A 12,549-nucleotide genomic window follows, 5' to 3' on the forward strand; every position below is an offset into this window, starting at 1 on the left:
CAGACATGTCCCAGGGGTGGTTTTTCTCCTTTGGAAATGGCACCATCAAGCTGCTTTCACCAGGGAGCAGCTCGGAGCAGGGGTGGTCTCCAAGGGTCCATTCCAACCCTCATGATTCTGTGATGGTTTTAGCATTATCCTCAGGATAACGGAGGGGGAATAAAGCAGGATTTGGTGCTTGGAGGAAGCCTTTCTCCTGTGCAAAACGCTGGGATGTCTTGAGCATCCAAGCCAGAATCCCAGCCTGGTTTGGGTTGAAGGGGCCTTAAAGCTCATCCAGTTCCAACCCCCTGCATCTGGAAATGGTTAGCATGCACAAAGCCAACTCGCACATTCCTCCGGGGCTTCCCCTTTTGCCGCCTGCAGGCTCTGGTTTCAGCAGCAGCTCGCCATTGCTACACACTCTTCAGCGTTTCTAACACCCCTTGCAGCCCAAAGCCTGTGGGTGACACAGAAACCACTCAGCCCCCCTCAAACCACCCCCCAGAGCAGCTTTTCTGGCCCTGCTTTGATGGTAGCGCTGCCTTTTATTCCTTTCCTTGTTTTCTCTCTTGCCCACAGAGCCCTCACCGCTGCTGACATGCTTCTACTTGTGCCTTTGTCTGTGGAGATGACGGAACCGGCTGCAGCAATGGCTTTTGGGTGGAATTCAGCTTGGAAAGGGACTGAGGGGCTGCCCAAAGCCCCTGGGATTTAGCCTGTGCAAAGCCAGGATGGGTCCCCCCAGCCCGGCTGTTGAGTGGCCACCATGCTGGGAGAGGGATGCCCTGAAGGGACATTTGCTTCTCATCCCATGGGACAGCCATCTCAGCACCCCGCTGGGCTGAACCCATAGCAGAGGTTTGCACCTTTGTGCTGACACCAGCTCCGGTGGCTGCCCCAGGGTTCTGTGTTTCTCTTGCAAACCAAGGGCAGGTCTAAGACCTCTTTCCTCCTGGAGGTCTTGTCATTAACTCTATGTAATTTGCCATCCCAAAGCACCTGCTTTTTTTTGCCCAGAGCTGCATCCACATGTGCTGGGAATGCCTTGCACACCTAACACAGCTTTCCTGGCAAGTTAATACTGTCTGCTCTGCTTTGGTCCAAGCTAACAAGGAACATATACCCACAGGACCCCGCGGGGAGAGGTGAGGCCCCAGCCACGCGTTCCACCAGGTTATTGCTGTTATGAGCACATTGTAACTGCCAGGATAAACCTCTTCTTTCCACTTCTTTGACGGCATCCTGGAGCCGTGTGGGCACAAGCTGTGCTGCCGCTCAGTGGCAAGGAGCAGGAGGGTTCCCGCTTTCCCAGCGCATTTGCAGCCCCTTTAGGGCAAGGAGAGGGTTTTTGCTTGATTTTCCTTAACCAAATTGGTTTATTTATTACTTATAAATATTTATATGCTCACTACCGGTGCTACAACCGTGGTATATTCATAGTATATAATGAAATATTTATAGTTATGTATTTATACTAATACATTTATATTTATATGCTTATATAAACATACTTATGTAGCTTTGTTTGTTCATATGAGCAGCGTAACCCATTGCCATGCTCAGCCTGCAGAGCTTGCCCTTATACCCTCCCTATGAATTACATAGGGCTGAGCATTATAACCGACCTATAGCTTAACATCAACACCCATGACCACGCCCACTCCCCTGACCACGCCCCCTTCACGCGTGACCACGCCCCCGGGGGAATCCCTTCCCCGCCAGCTGCGGCGCCACGTGTGTGCGTGCATGCGTCAGGTCCGGCGGCGGGACCCGGAAGTGGCGCCGTGGCCGGTTGCTATGCGGCGGGCGGTGCGGTGAGTGCGGCGGTCCCGGTGGCTGCCCCGGTTCAGCGGCGGTGGGGGGCGGCCCGAGGGGCGTGGGGCGACCGCTGCCGGGCCCCGGGGCAGGCCTCGGCTAGGCCGCGGGTGGGGAGCGCGGTGTGGGGGGGAGATCGGGCCGAGCCCTGCGGCCTGCTCCGTGAGGAGGGCCCGGGCCCGGCCCCTCGGGATCCGGTGTGTGGGGAAGGGCTGTGGGACCTGCGGGGGGTGGTGGGACACGGGCGGCAGCGCTGGGCTCTCTGTGGTTGGTCTTTAAGCACTGCGGATGGGTTGTTGCATCCTGTGTCCTTGAAGGTGGCAGGAGAGTCCGGAGGGGCTGTGTTACAGCAGGGTGCTGCTGGCTGGGCATGGCGTTAAGGGTGCTCAGGCACTGGAACAGGCTGCCCAGGGCAGGGCTGCAGGCACTGTTCCTGCAAGGCTTCACACAGGGTGTAGACGAGGCCTCAGTGCCATGGGTTAGTGGTGGCCTTGGCAGTGACGGGGGAATGGTTGGGCTGGGTGATCTCAAAGGGCTTTACCAACCTGGTTGATGCTGTGATTCTCCCTGAGCTGGGTCAGCTGCAGCAGCTCCCTGGGTCTGTGTCAGTCAGGCCTTTGAACGTCTCATAGGATGGGGACTGCACAACCTCTCTGAGCACCCGGCTCCAGTGTCCCAGCATCCTCACAGGTTTTCCTTGCGTGCAGAGGGAATTTCCTGTGGTTTGGTTTGTACCTGTTGCCTCTCGTCCTCTCACTGCCCCAGTGAGTTTGCTTTCTTTACATTCTCCAGTCAGATATCTATATGCATTGATGAGAACCATGCTCTCTCCAGGCAAAACAGGCCCAGCTATCTCAGTCTCTCACCATGCGAGAGATGCTTCAGTATTGTAGCTATCTTTGTGGCCCAACACTGGTTTTGCCAGCAGGTCTCTGTATTTCTCCTTATTAGGGAGCCCAGAAGTGGCCCCACGTTCCAGATGCAGCCTCACCAGTGCTGAGCAGAGGGGAAGGATCACCTCCCTCGACCTGCTGGCAGTGCTGGCTGCAAGCTCATCTTTGTGTTCATTTTAACTCAGGAGCAGAAGAGCAATGGCTTTGAGAATGGTGCCTGTGCCTTGTCAGTGCGAGGTGACCGGCTGATGCTTGAACACCAGCTGGTCTGTCTTTCTGCTGCTCACATCCCAGAATGGGGAGGTAAGAATCCAAAAGGAATGGTCAAATTCAATTGTGATGTCTGTTGAGTGAAGTACAGGGAACCTGAGCATGAATTCATGGCTAATCATAAATTCAGAGGTGGGAATAGTGTCTTGAGTACACTCTTGAGAGCACGAGCAAAGTGAAAAGCTGTGCGGAGCATCTCTTTGTCCTGAGCTTATTTTGAAATGCAGTGCGCTGCTTTTTGGTCCCGAAGCCCGTTTTTAAAGCAGGTTCTCCTGTTTGGATTGTAGGATCAGCATCTCTTGTTTGCTTCCTGCTTCTTGGCACTTCAGCATCTCTCCGGTGGGATGCCCACGGCTTCTCAACACCACCTTGCGACAGATCCTGGTGATAGGAATTCTTGCTGCTGCTGTCTCTGTGCTTTACTACTCCCTGGTGGTCATCCGCAATAAGTATGGGCGGGCACACAGGGACAAAAGATTCCACAGGTGAGAGCCGGAAAGGGCTGAGGTGTGAAAGGGAGCAGGCATGAATGGGGTGGGAAAAGTCTGAGTCAAACTTCCTGCTTTCTTTACAAAGCTTTCTTTATCTAAGGCAACTTTAATTTATCAATAGTTCAACCTTCTAATACCTTAGTCGAGGAAAAGCTTCCATATGGAATTGAATTGCCATGTAATAATGCTTAGTTTTCTCCTAGGTATCTTGCCCGAGTGACTGACACTGAAGCTACAGATACTAACAACCCCAACCTGAACTATGGAATCGTTGTGGACTGTGGCAGCAGTGGCTCCAGGATTTTTGTGTATTGCTGGCCAAGGCACAATGGGAATCCACACGATCTGTTGGACATCAAACAGATGAGGGACAAAGCCAGAAAACCAGTGGTTATGAAAATTAAACCAGGTACTGGAAAGAAGTTAACTTGAGATGAGGTTTTATGGATAGTTGCCTGTCCTGACGTCGCTTTCTCCAGCCCCATGTTTGAAGTGTCTGGATAAAGGCTATTGGCAAGCTGTCAGTGTGCCCCCCCTCCAGATTTCTTTAGGCTTGGTTTGCAGAGAACTTTATTCAGCTTTAAAGCTTGAAATACGGCATTGATGGGCAGGAGGGAGAGGCTTCACTGGAGTAAGACGGTTGCTGGTTCAGTTATCAGTTAAGCCAGTTCTGTTTGTATTGGCTTTCGGTAAAGCTCTTTGAGCCAATTATATACATACATAATATATCTAATAGATATATTCTGTTTATTGTTTAGTGGATTATTGTTAACTTCATCCTTATTTCTGTAGTTCATTTCCTGCCTTTCTTAGAATCGTGGAGTGGTTTGGGTTGGAAGGGACCCTAAAGCTCATCCAGTTCCAACCCCCTGCCACAGGCATGTTTGGATTTGGGTGGTTGGTTTCTCCTCTGTGTGTTGACTATCAAGCTTTTCCAGGAAGTGCCTTGAGCTGCTTCACTTTCCCATGTCTCTCTTTCACCAGGCATCTCGGAGTTTGCCAGCTCTCCTGAAAAGGTCAGTGATTACATTTCTCCACTTCTGAGCTTTGCTGCCCAACACGTTCCACGTGCAAAGCACAAAGAGACTCCTCTTTATATTCTGTGTACTGCAGGAATGAGGATTCTGCCAGAAAGGTTATTGCCTGTTGTATTTTTAGCATTTAGAATAGCAGTCCTGGTGTGTGTGGCTATTTATAACTGCTCAAATGTAACTTTGCAGCCAGCAGAAGGCAATACTTGAAGATCTGCTCACTGATATTCCCGTGCACTTTGATTTCCTGTTCTCGGACTCGCATGCAGAGGTTATTTCAGGGAAGCAGGAAGGTAGGTCAGTGTTGGGAAAATTATCTTTGGGTTGGTTATTACTTTCATGGTCCAAATATATTGGATCTGTTTTGTTGCTTCTTAAAATTCTGGGTTGGTTGAGAGACCTTATTCCTCAGTAGCAGCATATGGAGTGTGGAGATGATCATCTGCTGGGAGCTTCTAACTTGTCTAAATGTTTTCTAATTAGCACTGAAAATAACTTCTCTGTGTTTAGCAGGAATTCTAGGCCATTTTCTTGGCTTTAGGGAGGGAGCCATGTAATGGGAGAAACTTTGCAGGGGAAAATGGTTTCTAAAGGGGGGATGTTTCCATGTGATCAGCTTAAAAATCACTTTAAAATCAAATGTCCTTGCTTGTTCTGAAACTCCCACGTCAGACTGACTTTAATACAGTGAATTAGGAGTTCTATCACAGCCTTGAGTTGGGAGAGAACAGCTAGAATAACTTCTCAGGAATGTTTAGCTTCTGAGTATCCTATATAATAAAATATGATCAGTGATATATCTTAACACGTGCAAAAAAACCCTTTTTGTTTCTAAGAGGAGAAACATGTTTTCTTATGCATGTAGGAGTATATGCATGGATTGGCATCAACTTTGTTCTTGGAAGATTTGAACATACAGATGATGGTAAGTATCTTAAGTGTGAATTGGATTTTAGAAAGGACTTGGGTACCTTTCCCCAGTGCTGGTCTGGTTTTAGACCGAGGTATCAGTGAATAGTGTGTGTGCAGCTAATGTTGACTTCACTTGTACCTGAGCCTTCACTGATGTGCATTGCTACACACAATAAGCTAACTGGCAGTGTACTGCTGCTTCAGGCCCACCCTGGGTGTAGTTCTCACTGCCTGTTTGCTGTTGTATGCAGAGGATGAGGCCATTGTGGAGGTGCATGTCCCAGGCAGCGAGAACCAAGAGGCCATCTTCCGCAAGAGGACAGTGGGTGTCCTTGACATGGGCGGAGTGTCGACCCAGATAGCGTACGAAGTCCCTAAAACTGTAAGCTTTGCCTCTTCACAGCAGGTTATTATCTGTGCAACTTTCTTCTTTTCCTTTTGATTTATTTTAATGCATACTTTTTGTTGTTTTCTTTGTGTTGAGTCTTATTCTTCACGACATCACATTCCAAACCCGAGGCATGAGAAGATGGCAAGTCCGAGTCCTTCATCACCTGAGCAATTCATTTGTGTTTTGGTCATTCAGAAAGCTTGTTTCAGTTAGTATAACTTGCCACATGCATTCTGTGTGTGTCTACATGTCTGTTAAATGTGCTCTGCTTAAGAAAGTGTATTCTGGAGTCTCTGGAGAGACTAGGAGCAGATTGCCCCAGGCCAATGTGAATTAGAAATAGATCTGCAGACAATTGATGATGACTGTTGTATGGCTCCATCTGAACATAAACCAATATAAAATAGGCATTTGGTCATGGAACCTGTCCAAGTTCCCAGACAGAGAATGGCAAGAGAGTCACACAGCTCTGTGAGGTTTGCAGTGCTAGTGCTGGTTTTCATTTCCAGCATTGGGTGGAATCCATGCTATGTTACTCTACATTTCTGAGCATGTTCCATATGAAGTGCTTCTGCTGCACATCTCTTAACTATCTGAAAAGCTACTGCAAGTGACTACTGTGTGGTATGTGAGGAGAGCAGAGTGACTGCCAGGTCTCCTGAAAAGCTTGAGAACTCCAGACTGCGAAATGAAGAACTGAGCTTAGTACCTCCTTTTTCATAGGAGAAGATACTTTAGTGTCCATAGGAGCAGTCCTGGCCTTTGCAGTTCCTTGAGTATCAGCAGTGATAGTGCAATTGACATCCTTTGCTCTCCCTATGAAGTAGAAGGTAATGTGGACCTGTAAAAAGGTTCATACTGTTTGTACCTAATCTTGGTGCTTGTGTTCCTACAGGAGGAGGTAGCCAAAAACCTACTTGCAGAATTCAACTTGGGCTGTGATGCTCACCAAACTGAGCACGTGTATAGAGTCTACGTCGCAACGTTCCTGGGCTTTGGGGGAAATGCAGCACGCCAGAGATATGAAGACAATCTATTTACCAGTACAGTGCTTAAAAACAGGTAGGTGGCTTGGAGTCATGGGTTCTGTGCATCACCAGCCTATAACTTCCTAAGTTAAATATATTTAGTAAAGTGTCCTGATGTAAAACTTATACAGTGTGCAGTGCTGAAGTGTCATTAAATGAGACTGGTTTGATGCTCTTACATCTCAGAGCTCAGTGTTTCTGATACGCAGTTGCTACTGTGCTTGGTCTTTTGTACAGACTGCTGGGCAAACAGACTGGCATGACTTCTGACTCACCCTACCTAGATCCTTGCCTGCCCCTGGATGCTCAGGATGAGATCCAGCAGAATGGACAGACCATGTATTTGCGGGGAACAGGAGACTTTAACCTGTGTCGGGAGCTGATCCAGCCCTTCATGAATAAGACTAATGAAACACAGACATCTCTCAATGGTGTCTATCAGCCTGCTGTGCACTTTCAGAACAGTGAGTTCTATGGTTTCTCTGAGTTCTACTACTGCACCGAGGATGTGTTACGCATGGGAGGAGATTACAATGCTGCTAAATTCACTAAAGCTGCAAAGGTAAGTGCTCTGGAGAGAAACTTCTAATTCAACACAACTGCTCTGTAGAAGCATTTTATTCTGATAGTCTTGCCCCAAATCTTTAAAGATCCCAAATCCTTTTACCCTGCAATGAAAAGAGATCACAGGGGATCTCTTTTCCTCTTTGGTTTTCCTTTTAGAGTACTTGTTTTAAGGCACAATAGTAACAGCTACTGTAGAGGGGATGGGGTTTGTGGTAGTCAGTTCCAGCAGAACTATTGATAATGGGACAATCCATGCTACTGCCATCCCTTCCTTCTTTTTAGGAATGGCTGCATTGTTAGATACAGATCCTTTTCCTCTGGCTTTATCCATTTTGTGCCAGTTTCTGGGGTGTTAGTCCTAACACAGGGTCCATCTGTTGGGGACACTTCAAAGTAAGGCTACAACATAAAGTAGAAATTGCTTTTTTTTTATCAATGCCCTAAAAATAGGTTGTCTATTTTTCCACCTCCAAGTACGTGCCCACAGAGTGCAAGTGCTACTGAATATTAATTTAACCACAAATGGACCAAAGTGTTGCAGAAAATACTGTGAAATTTGTGCTCTGACTTATTAACAGTGCAAGGGAAGCTCTTACTTGTTAGTTTTCCTTTTGGTATTTGCAGAGTGTCTTATCTAGTGGCATTCTTCTCTTCTCAAGGCAAAAGCAATGCTGAAATCATTCTGCTTTCTTTTCTTCCCTTGAAGGATTATTGTGCCACTAAGTGGTCTGTCCTCCGGGAGCGGTTTGACCGTGGTCTTTATGCATCACATGCTGATCTCCACAGATTGAAGTGAGTGTTTGTGTTTGTACAGCAAGCTCCTTCACACAGAGTTGCTAGAGAGCGGTCAAGGTCATGTCTAACTGATCCATGTAATTAAACCATTGAAAGTGTGAATATAACCTTAAATATTGCATCAGCCATGAAAAGGTACTGATAATTGTGTCTAATTGTGCTCCCCAGTCCTCTGGGACTCTTTAACTGCCGGCCTGACTTTCTGCCACTCTTTCTATAGGTACCAGTGTTTCAAGTCTGCCTGGATGTATGAAGTGTTTCACAGTGGCTTCTCTTTCCCTGTGAGTTACAGCAATTTGAAAACAGCTCTGCAGGTTTATGATAAAGAAGTGCAATGGACCTTGGGAGCCATTCTTTACCGAACACGGTTTCTACCTTTAAGGTACCAGTTGTTTTCTGGGATGTCCAGAAAGAGCATTTGGGTGGAAGGTGTGGGAGGTTTGTGAAAGGAAGAAATGTGGTTGGCAGCTGAGAGAGATGGGCTGGTTCAGGCTGAGAAGAGAGGCTCTGGGGAGAGCTTAGGGCAGCTCCCAGTGCCTAAAGGGGCTGCAGGAAACCTGGAGAGGGGCTTGGGACAAGGGCCTGTAGGGACAGGCCAAGGGGAACGGCTTGAACCTGCCCGAGGGGAGACTGAGCTGAGCTCTTAGGCAGAAGCTCTTCCCTGTGAGGGTGCTGAGGCGCTGGCACAGGGTGCCCAGAGAAGCTGTGGCTGCCCCATCCCTGGCAGTGCTCAAGGCCAGGTTGGACACAGGGGCTTGGAGCAAGCTGCTCCAGGGGAAGGGGTCCCTGCCCATGGCAGGGGTTGGAGCTGGATGAGCTTTAAGGTCCTTTCCAACACAAACCAGTCTGGGATTCTGTGGTGATAGCAAAGGAGCTGACAGATAGGGGGAGACAAGACGTTGTTCCTGGTGCATTATATATACCCTCAGGATGTATTTCAGGTAGCTCAATGAATGCTTTATGAAGACTATTCTGTCCGTTTCCTGTGGTGAGACAGTTTGGAGACGAACTCAGATTTGCACCTGATGTCTGGTATCCCTTTCCTTCTTTTCAGAGACATCCAGCAGGAAAACTTCCGTGGAAATCACTCCCACTGGAGGAGCTTCTCCTTTGTTCACAATCACTATTTGTTCTTTGTGTGTTTCCTGATCGTGCTGCTCTCCATCCTGCTCTACCTGCTGAGGCTCAGGCGCATCCACCGGCGGATGCTGCGCAACACCTCCTCTACATCCCTATGGATGGAGGAAGGCCTCCCACCACAGAAGATTGCAGGAGCCTTATGAGATGCTGTGATGGAGAGAGCTCTTCTTGGACTTGCTACACAAAAAGCCATTTTAGCCTCAGGGTTCCTCCTTTTTGTCCCTTTAAACCGCTGAAGAAGCAGGATGTCATACAGAAATATGGGAAAATGGGGTCAACTTGGCTTAGTCTCATTAGACAATATTTGCCAAAAATTACCTTTTTCTTTGAAATATTGCACTTTTGTGTGTAATGGGACGAGCAAAAGCCTCGTCCTCAGTAAATGAGTAGCAGCAGCTTAAGCTCTGTATGGTAAGAGAATGAGTGTGAGCCCTCATCCTAGGGGTGAGGCTGTGAGATGCTGTTAAGGTCGGATGAATGAGGACTGTGTTCAGTTTCTTTTCCAGCTTCCAGGACTGACATCACTTCTCAACTCTGAGCCTCCTCCACCAAAGAAAAGGAAGCACAGGGTTTTCCAAAGCAGTAAGAAAACACCTTTTAGGACCAGCTGACCTGACTTTTATATTCTGGAATGAGTTCTGTGATGGAGAAGAAGAACCTCATGCACCCAATGCTGTGCTTCCACAAAACTGCTTAAATCAGTTTTGTTTCTTTGGGACGGTTTCCTTTTTGTCTTGGAAGCTCAGTCCTCGTAGTGGCAAATTCACCACTTTTTAATCCTTGCTTTCTCTTTCATAATCCCTCGGAGATCTCCTGGCACTCCCGTAGGTGAAGAGAACTGGAATATGCCTGAGCTTCTGTTTCTGCTAGAGTAGGCAATGCACAGTGTCTTCTTTGTTTGGAGTACGATGATTTGTTAATTTATATTTTATTTAAAACTCTTGATTTTACTTGAAAGTAAATTTGTCCATGATTAAAAGTGGGATTTATATGAACTTTGGGTGTACGGATGTTTCTTTGCACGCTGTCACTTCTCTGTGGGCCAGCTGGCACCGCTTTCTCTTCTAGTAGGTGTGAGAATGCTGGAATACTGAGTGCTGTGTTCACTGGAGAACTGGACACATTGATACCGTGTTTGTCATTATGGTACAACTTACTCATCTCAGATCTAGGGAGTTTGAGTTGTTTTATTGTCTCCTTTTGATACGCTTGCGTTTGCTAGGACTATAGGGAACTTAGGCTTGATCTGGTGAACCACAGCTACATTCCTGCTCCTTCCATCCAGGGTCTGGGAGATGCAGTCACAGGATTAGCTTTGGAACACCAATGGAATCTTGAGCTGAATGTCCAGAAATACCAAACAGCACCGTTCTTTTCCTAAGGGATCCTTTGTACCTGGCAAAGCCAAGCACTTCCCAGCCTCTCCTGCAGCTTGCTATTTTTTGAGCAGCATCTGAGTGAGCGCTTAGATAATCCACCTCTCACTTCTGATGTCTGGTAGGAACCCCTTGCACTCCTAAGCTGATAAGAGCTATCAGCCAGCTCCCAGTGCCCATTGTTAGAGAGCCTCTGCTTCCTGCTTTAGAGATACCCAACACCAGAGCACAGAGCCTCTAATTGCAGGCTGAGATAAAGCAGCCAAGGGCTGAGGTTAGTGGTGGGGTGGTGGGGAAGTATCAGTGTGTGACTTGGCAAAGCCCAGGCAGATGCCAAGCATCCCTTAGCAGAGGAGATAATGTCTAAAATGCAGCAAGGAAAAAGACAATGAACAACTTTAGCATTGATTCTGTAATAGAACCAGCTCTTCTTTATTAACTAATGGACAGTCTGGGCTGAAAAAAGCTATTGTGACATTCCTATGGTGAGAAAGGGATCAGGAAAATGGGCATAAATGGCCAGGAAGCTTCCCATGTCCTGCTCTGCAGTGTACAGGCTTTAGTTTGTCCTTGCCTTTTCTGTGCCTCAGGCTCCTGGCACTGTTCTCCTCCTGCTTCTGGTTTGGTTTAGGAAGAGCAGAATGAGGGTGCCCAATTTCCTCCTGCACTGATGAAGAGATCAAATCCGTGCATGAAGAACAGATTCAAACAAGTCGAAGGCCTGGAAATGTGAACAAGCCTGGCTTCAGTCATGCAAAAGAGGGCACTGAGCCCTGGTTTCCATCTGTGCTTTTCCTGCTCATTCAGCTATCAGGAGGTAACTGCTGGAGAAGGTGAGCAGAAAGTGCTTCAGAACCATGGCTTCTTCAAAGCCAAAGCCACCTGGCTCTTCTCTGGTTCAGGACTTGCTTTCCTCACTTCCTTAAGGTCTTTAGGTGCATCCCTGTGCATGAGAAGGGCAATTTGCCATGGGGATACCAGGCTCTGAGCCCCACATTCACACCTTGGGCTGGATTGGGGGTGGTTTTCTTCCCCATAAACTCCTTCTTCTTGGAGTTCTATTTCTTTGGGCAGGTTTTCTCCTCCGTTGTGTCTTTATGGTTGTGGTGCCGACAGAGACGTGAGGGGAATGGGCTGAGTTAAACAGCCCTGTCTCAGCTGTTGAACCCATGACCACACACTCTTTAACCCTTGGAGGAGCACAGGGGTTGCATACACCGGGAAAGCAGGGCTGGGACCCTGCTTCCATCCAGCAAGCAGGGAGTTAAGCCCCTTGGTCTCACTCAGGCCACATCAAGAAGCAGCTGAGTTCATGAAGTGTCCTAAAGATGCACAGGAGAAAGCCATCACCCTCATTAGCAGCAGGAGCCCATAAAGGCCAGGAGAGCAAAGGGCTGAGGAGGTGCTGTGCTCTTTGGATGTGTTATTGCTTACCTGAGGTGTTCCAGCTTCCAGGTAAAGGTTTTCATCCCTCTTGGAGAAGGGCTGGGATTGTGTTTTCCTTGTGGAACAGTGGGGAAGGTGCAGTAGAAGGGGGGTGGGATGCTGTAGGTGCTTTTAATGCTGTAACCGGGGTGTGCTTGGGGTTGGGGTATCAAAGAGAGAAGAGTTTTGTCCTGGGGAGCCGTGTTTTAGAAGGAAGGACATTAAAAACCAGCTTTGAGGCCCAGCCTGGCCATTAGGGCACTGTAGAACAGGTTTGTAGTGTGGTCAGGGAATACCTCTGTGCATGGAGCACCCTGCAGGTCCCTCTGCTCCCATAGCCTTGCTGTTGATATGCCTGTGAGGCCAATGGGATGGCCTGAGGGGTCGGATTGGGATGGGGAACAATCTGCTCCTCTTGGGCAGCTCCTCTGCA

The 12,549-nt window shown here is 48.1% G+C and overlaps 1 protein-coding gene across 2 annotated transcripts; it reads left to right on the top strand.

Moving 5' to 3' along the window:
- The first annotated feature begins 1,761 nt into the window (after positions 1 to 1,761).
- ENTPD4 (ectonucleoside triphosphate diphosphohydrolase 4) lies at positions 1,762 to 10,310 on the top strand. Of its 2 annotated transcripts, XM_061349744.1 has the most exons (13): positions 1,762 to 1,784; positions 2,876 to 2,993; positions 3,248 to 3,445; positions 3,655 to 3,860; positions 4,436 to 4,586; positions 4,672 to 4,775; positions 5,348 to 5,407; positions 5,646 to 5,800; positions 6,681 to 6,847; positions 7,051 to 7,375; positions 8,087 to 8,172; positions 8,396 to 8,557; positions 9,230 to 10,310. In XM_061349744.1, the coding sequence occupies exons 2-13, from the start codon at positions 2,986 to 2,988 to the stop codon at positions 9,456 to 9,458; spliced, it is 1,851 nt and encodes a 616-aa protein (XP_061205728.1). In that variant the 5' UTR covers positions 1,762 to 1,784; positions 2,876 to 2,985; the 3' UTR covers positions 9,459 to 10,310. The 2 variants fall into 2 exon arrangements, with proteins under 2 accessions (XP_061205728.1, XP_061205731.1); XM_061349747.1 differs by lacking the exon at positions 1,762 to 1,784 and having other exon boundaries at positions 5,646 to 5,776.
- Positions 10,311 to 12,549: the final 2,239 nt, after the last annotated feature.

Source organism: Neopsephotus bourkii, unplaced genomic scaffold, assembly GCF_033783945.1.
Source record: "Neopsephotus bourkii isolate Nb327-2 ecotype Australia unplaced genomic scaffold, CSIRO-AGI_Nbou_v1 NB_457, whole genome shotgun sequence".
In the NCBI taxonomy this organism is placed as follows: Eukaryota; Metazoa; Chordata; class Aves; order Psittaciformes; family Psittacidae; genus Neopsephotus; species Neopsephotus bourkii.

Coding starts and splice junctions, on each gene's coding strand:
- ENTPD4 (XM_061349744.1), top strand. Junction 4,776..5,347: donor TATTTCAGGGAAGCAGGAAG/GTAGGTCAGTGT, acceptor TTATGCATGTAG/GAGTATATGCATGGATTGGC. Junction 8,173..8,395: donor GCTGATCTCCACAGATTGAA/GTGAGTGTTTGT, acceptor CTCTTTCTATAG/GTACCAGTGTTTCAAGTCTG.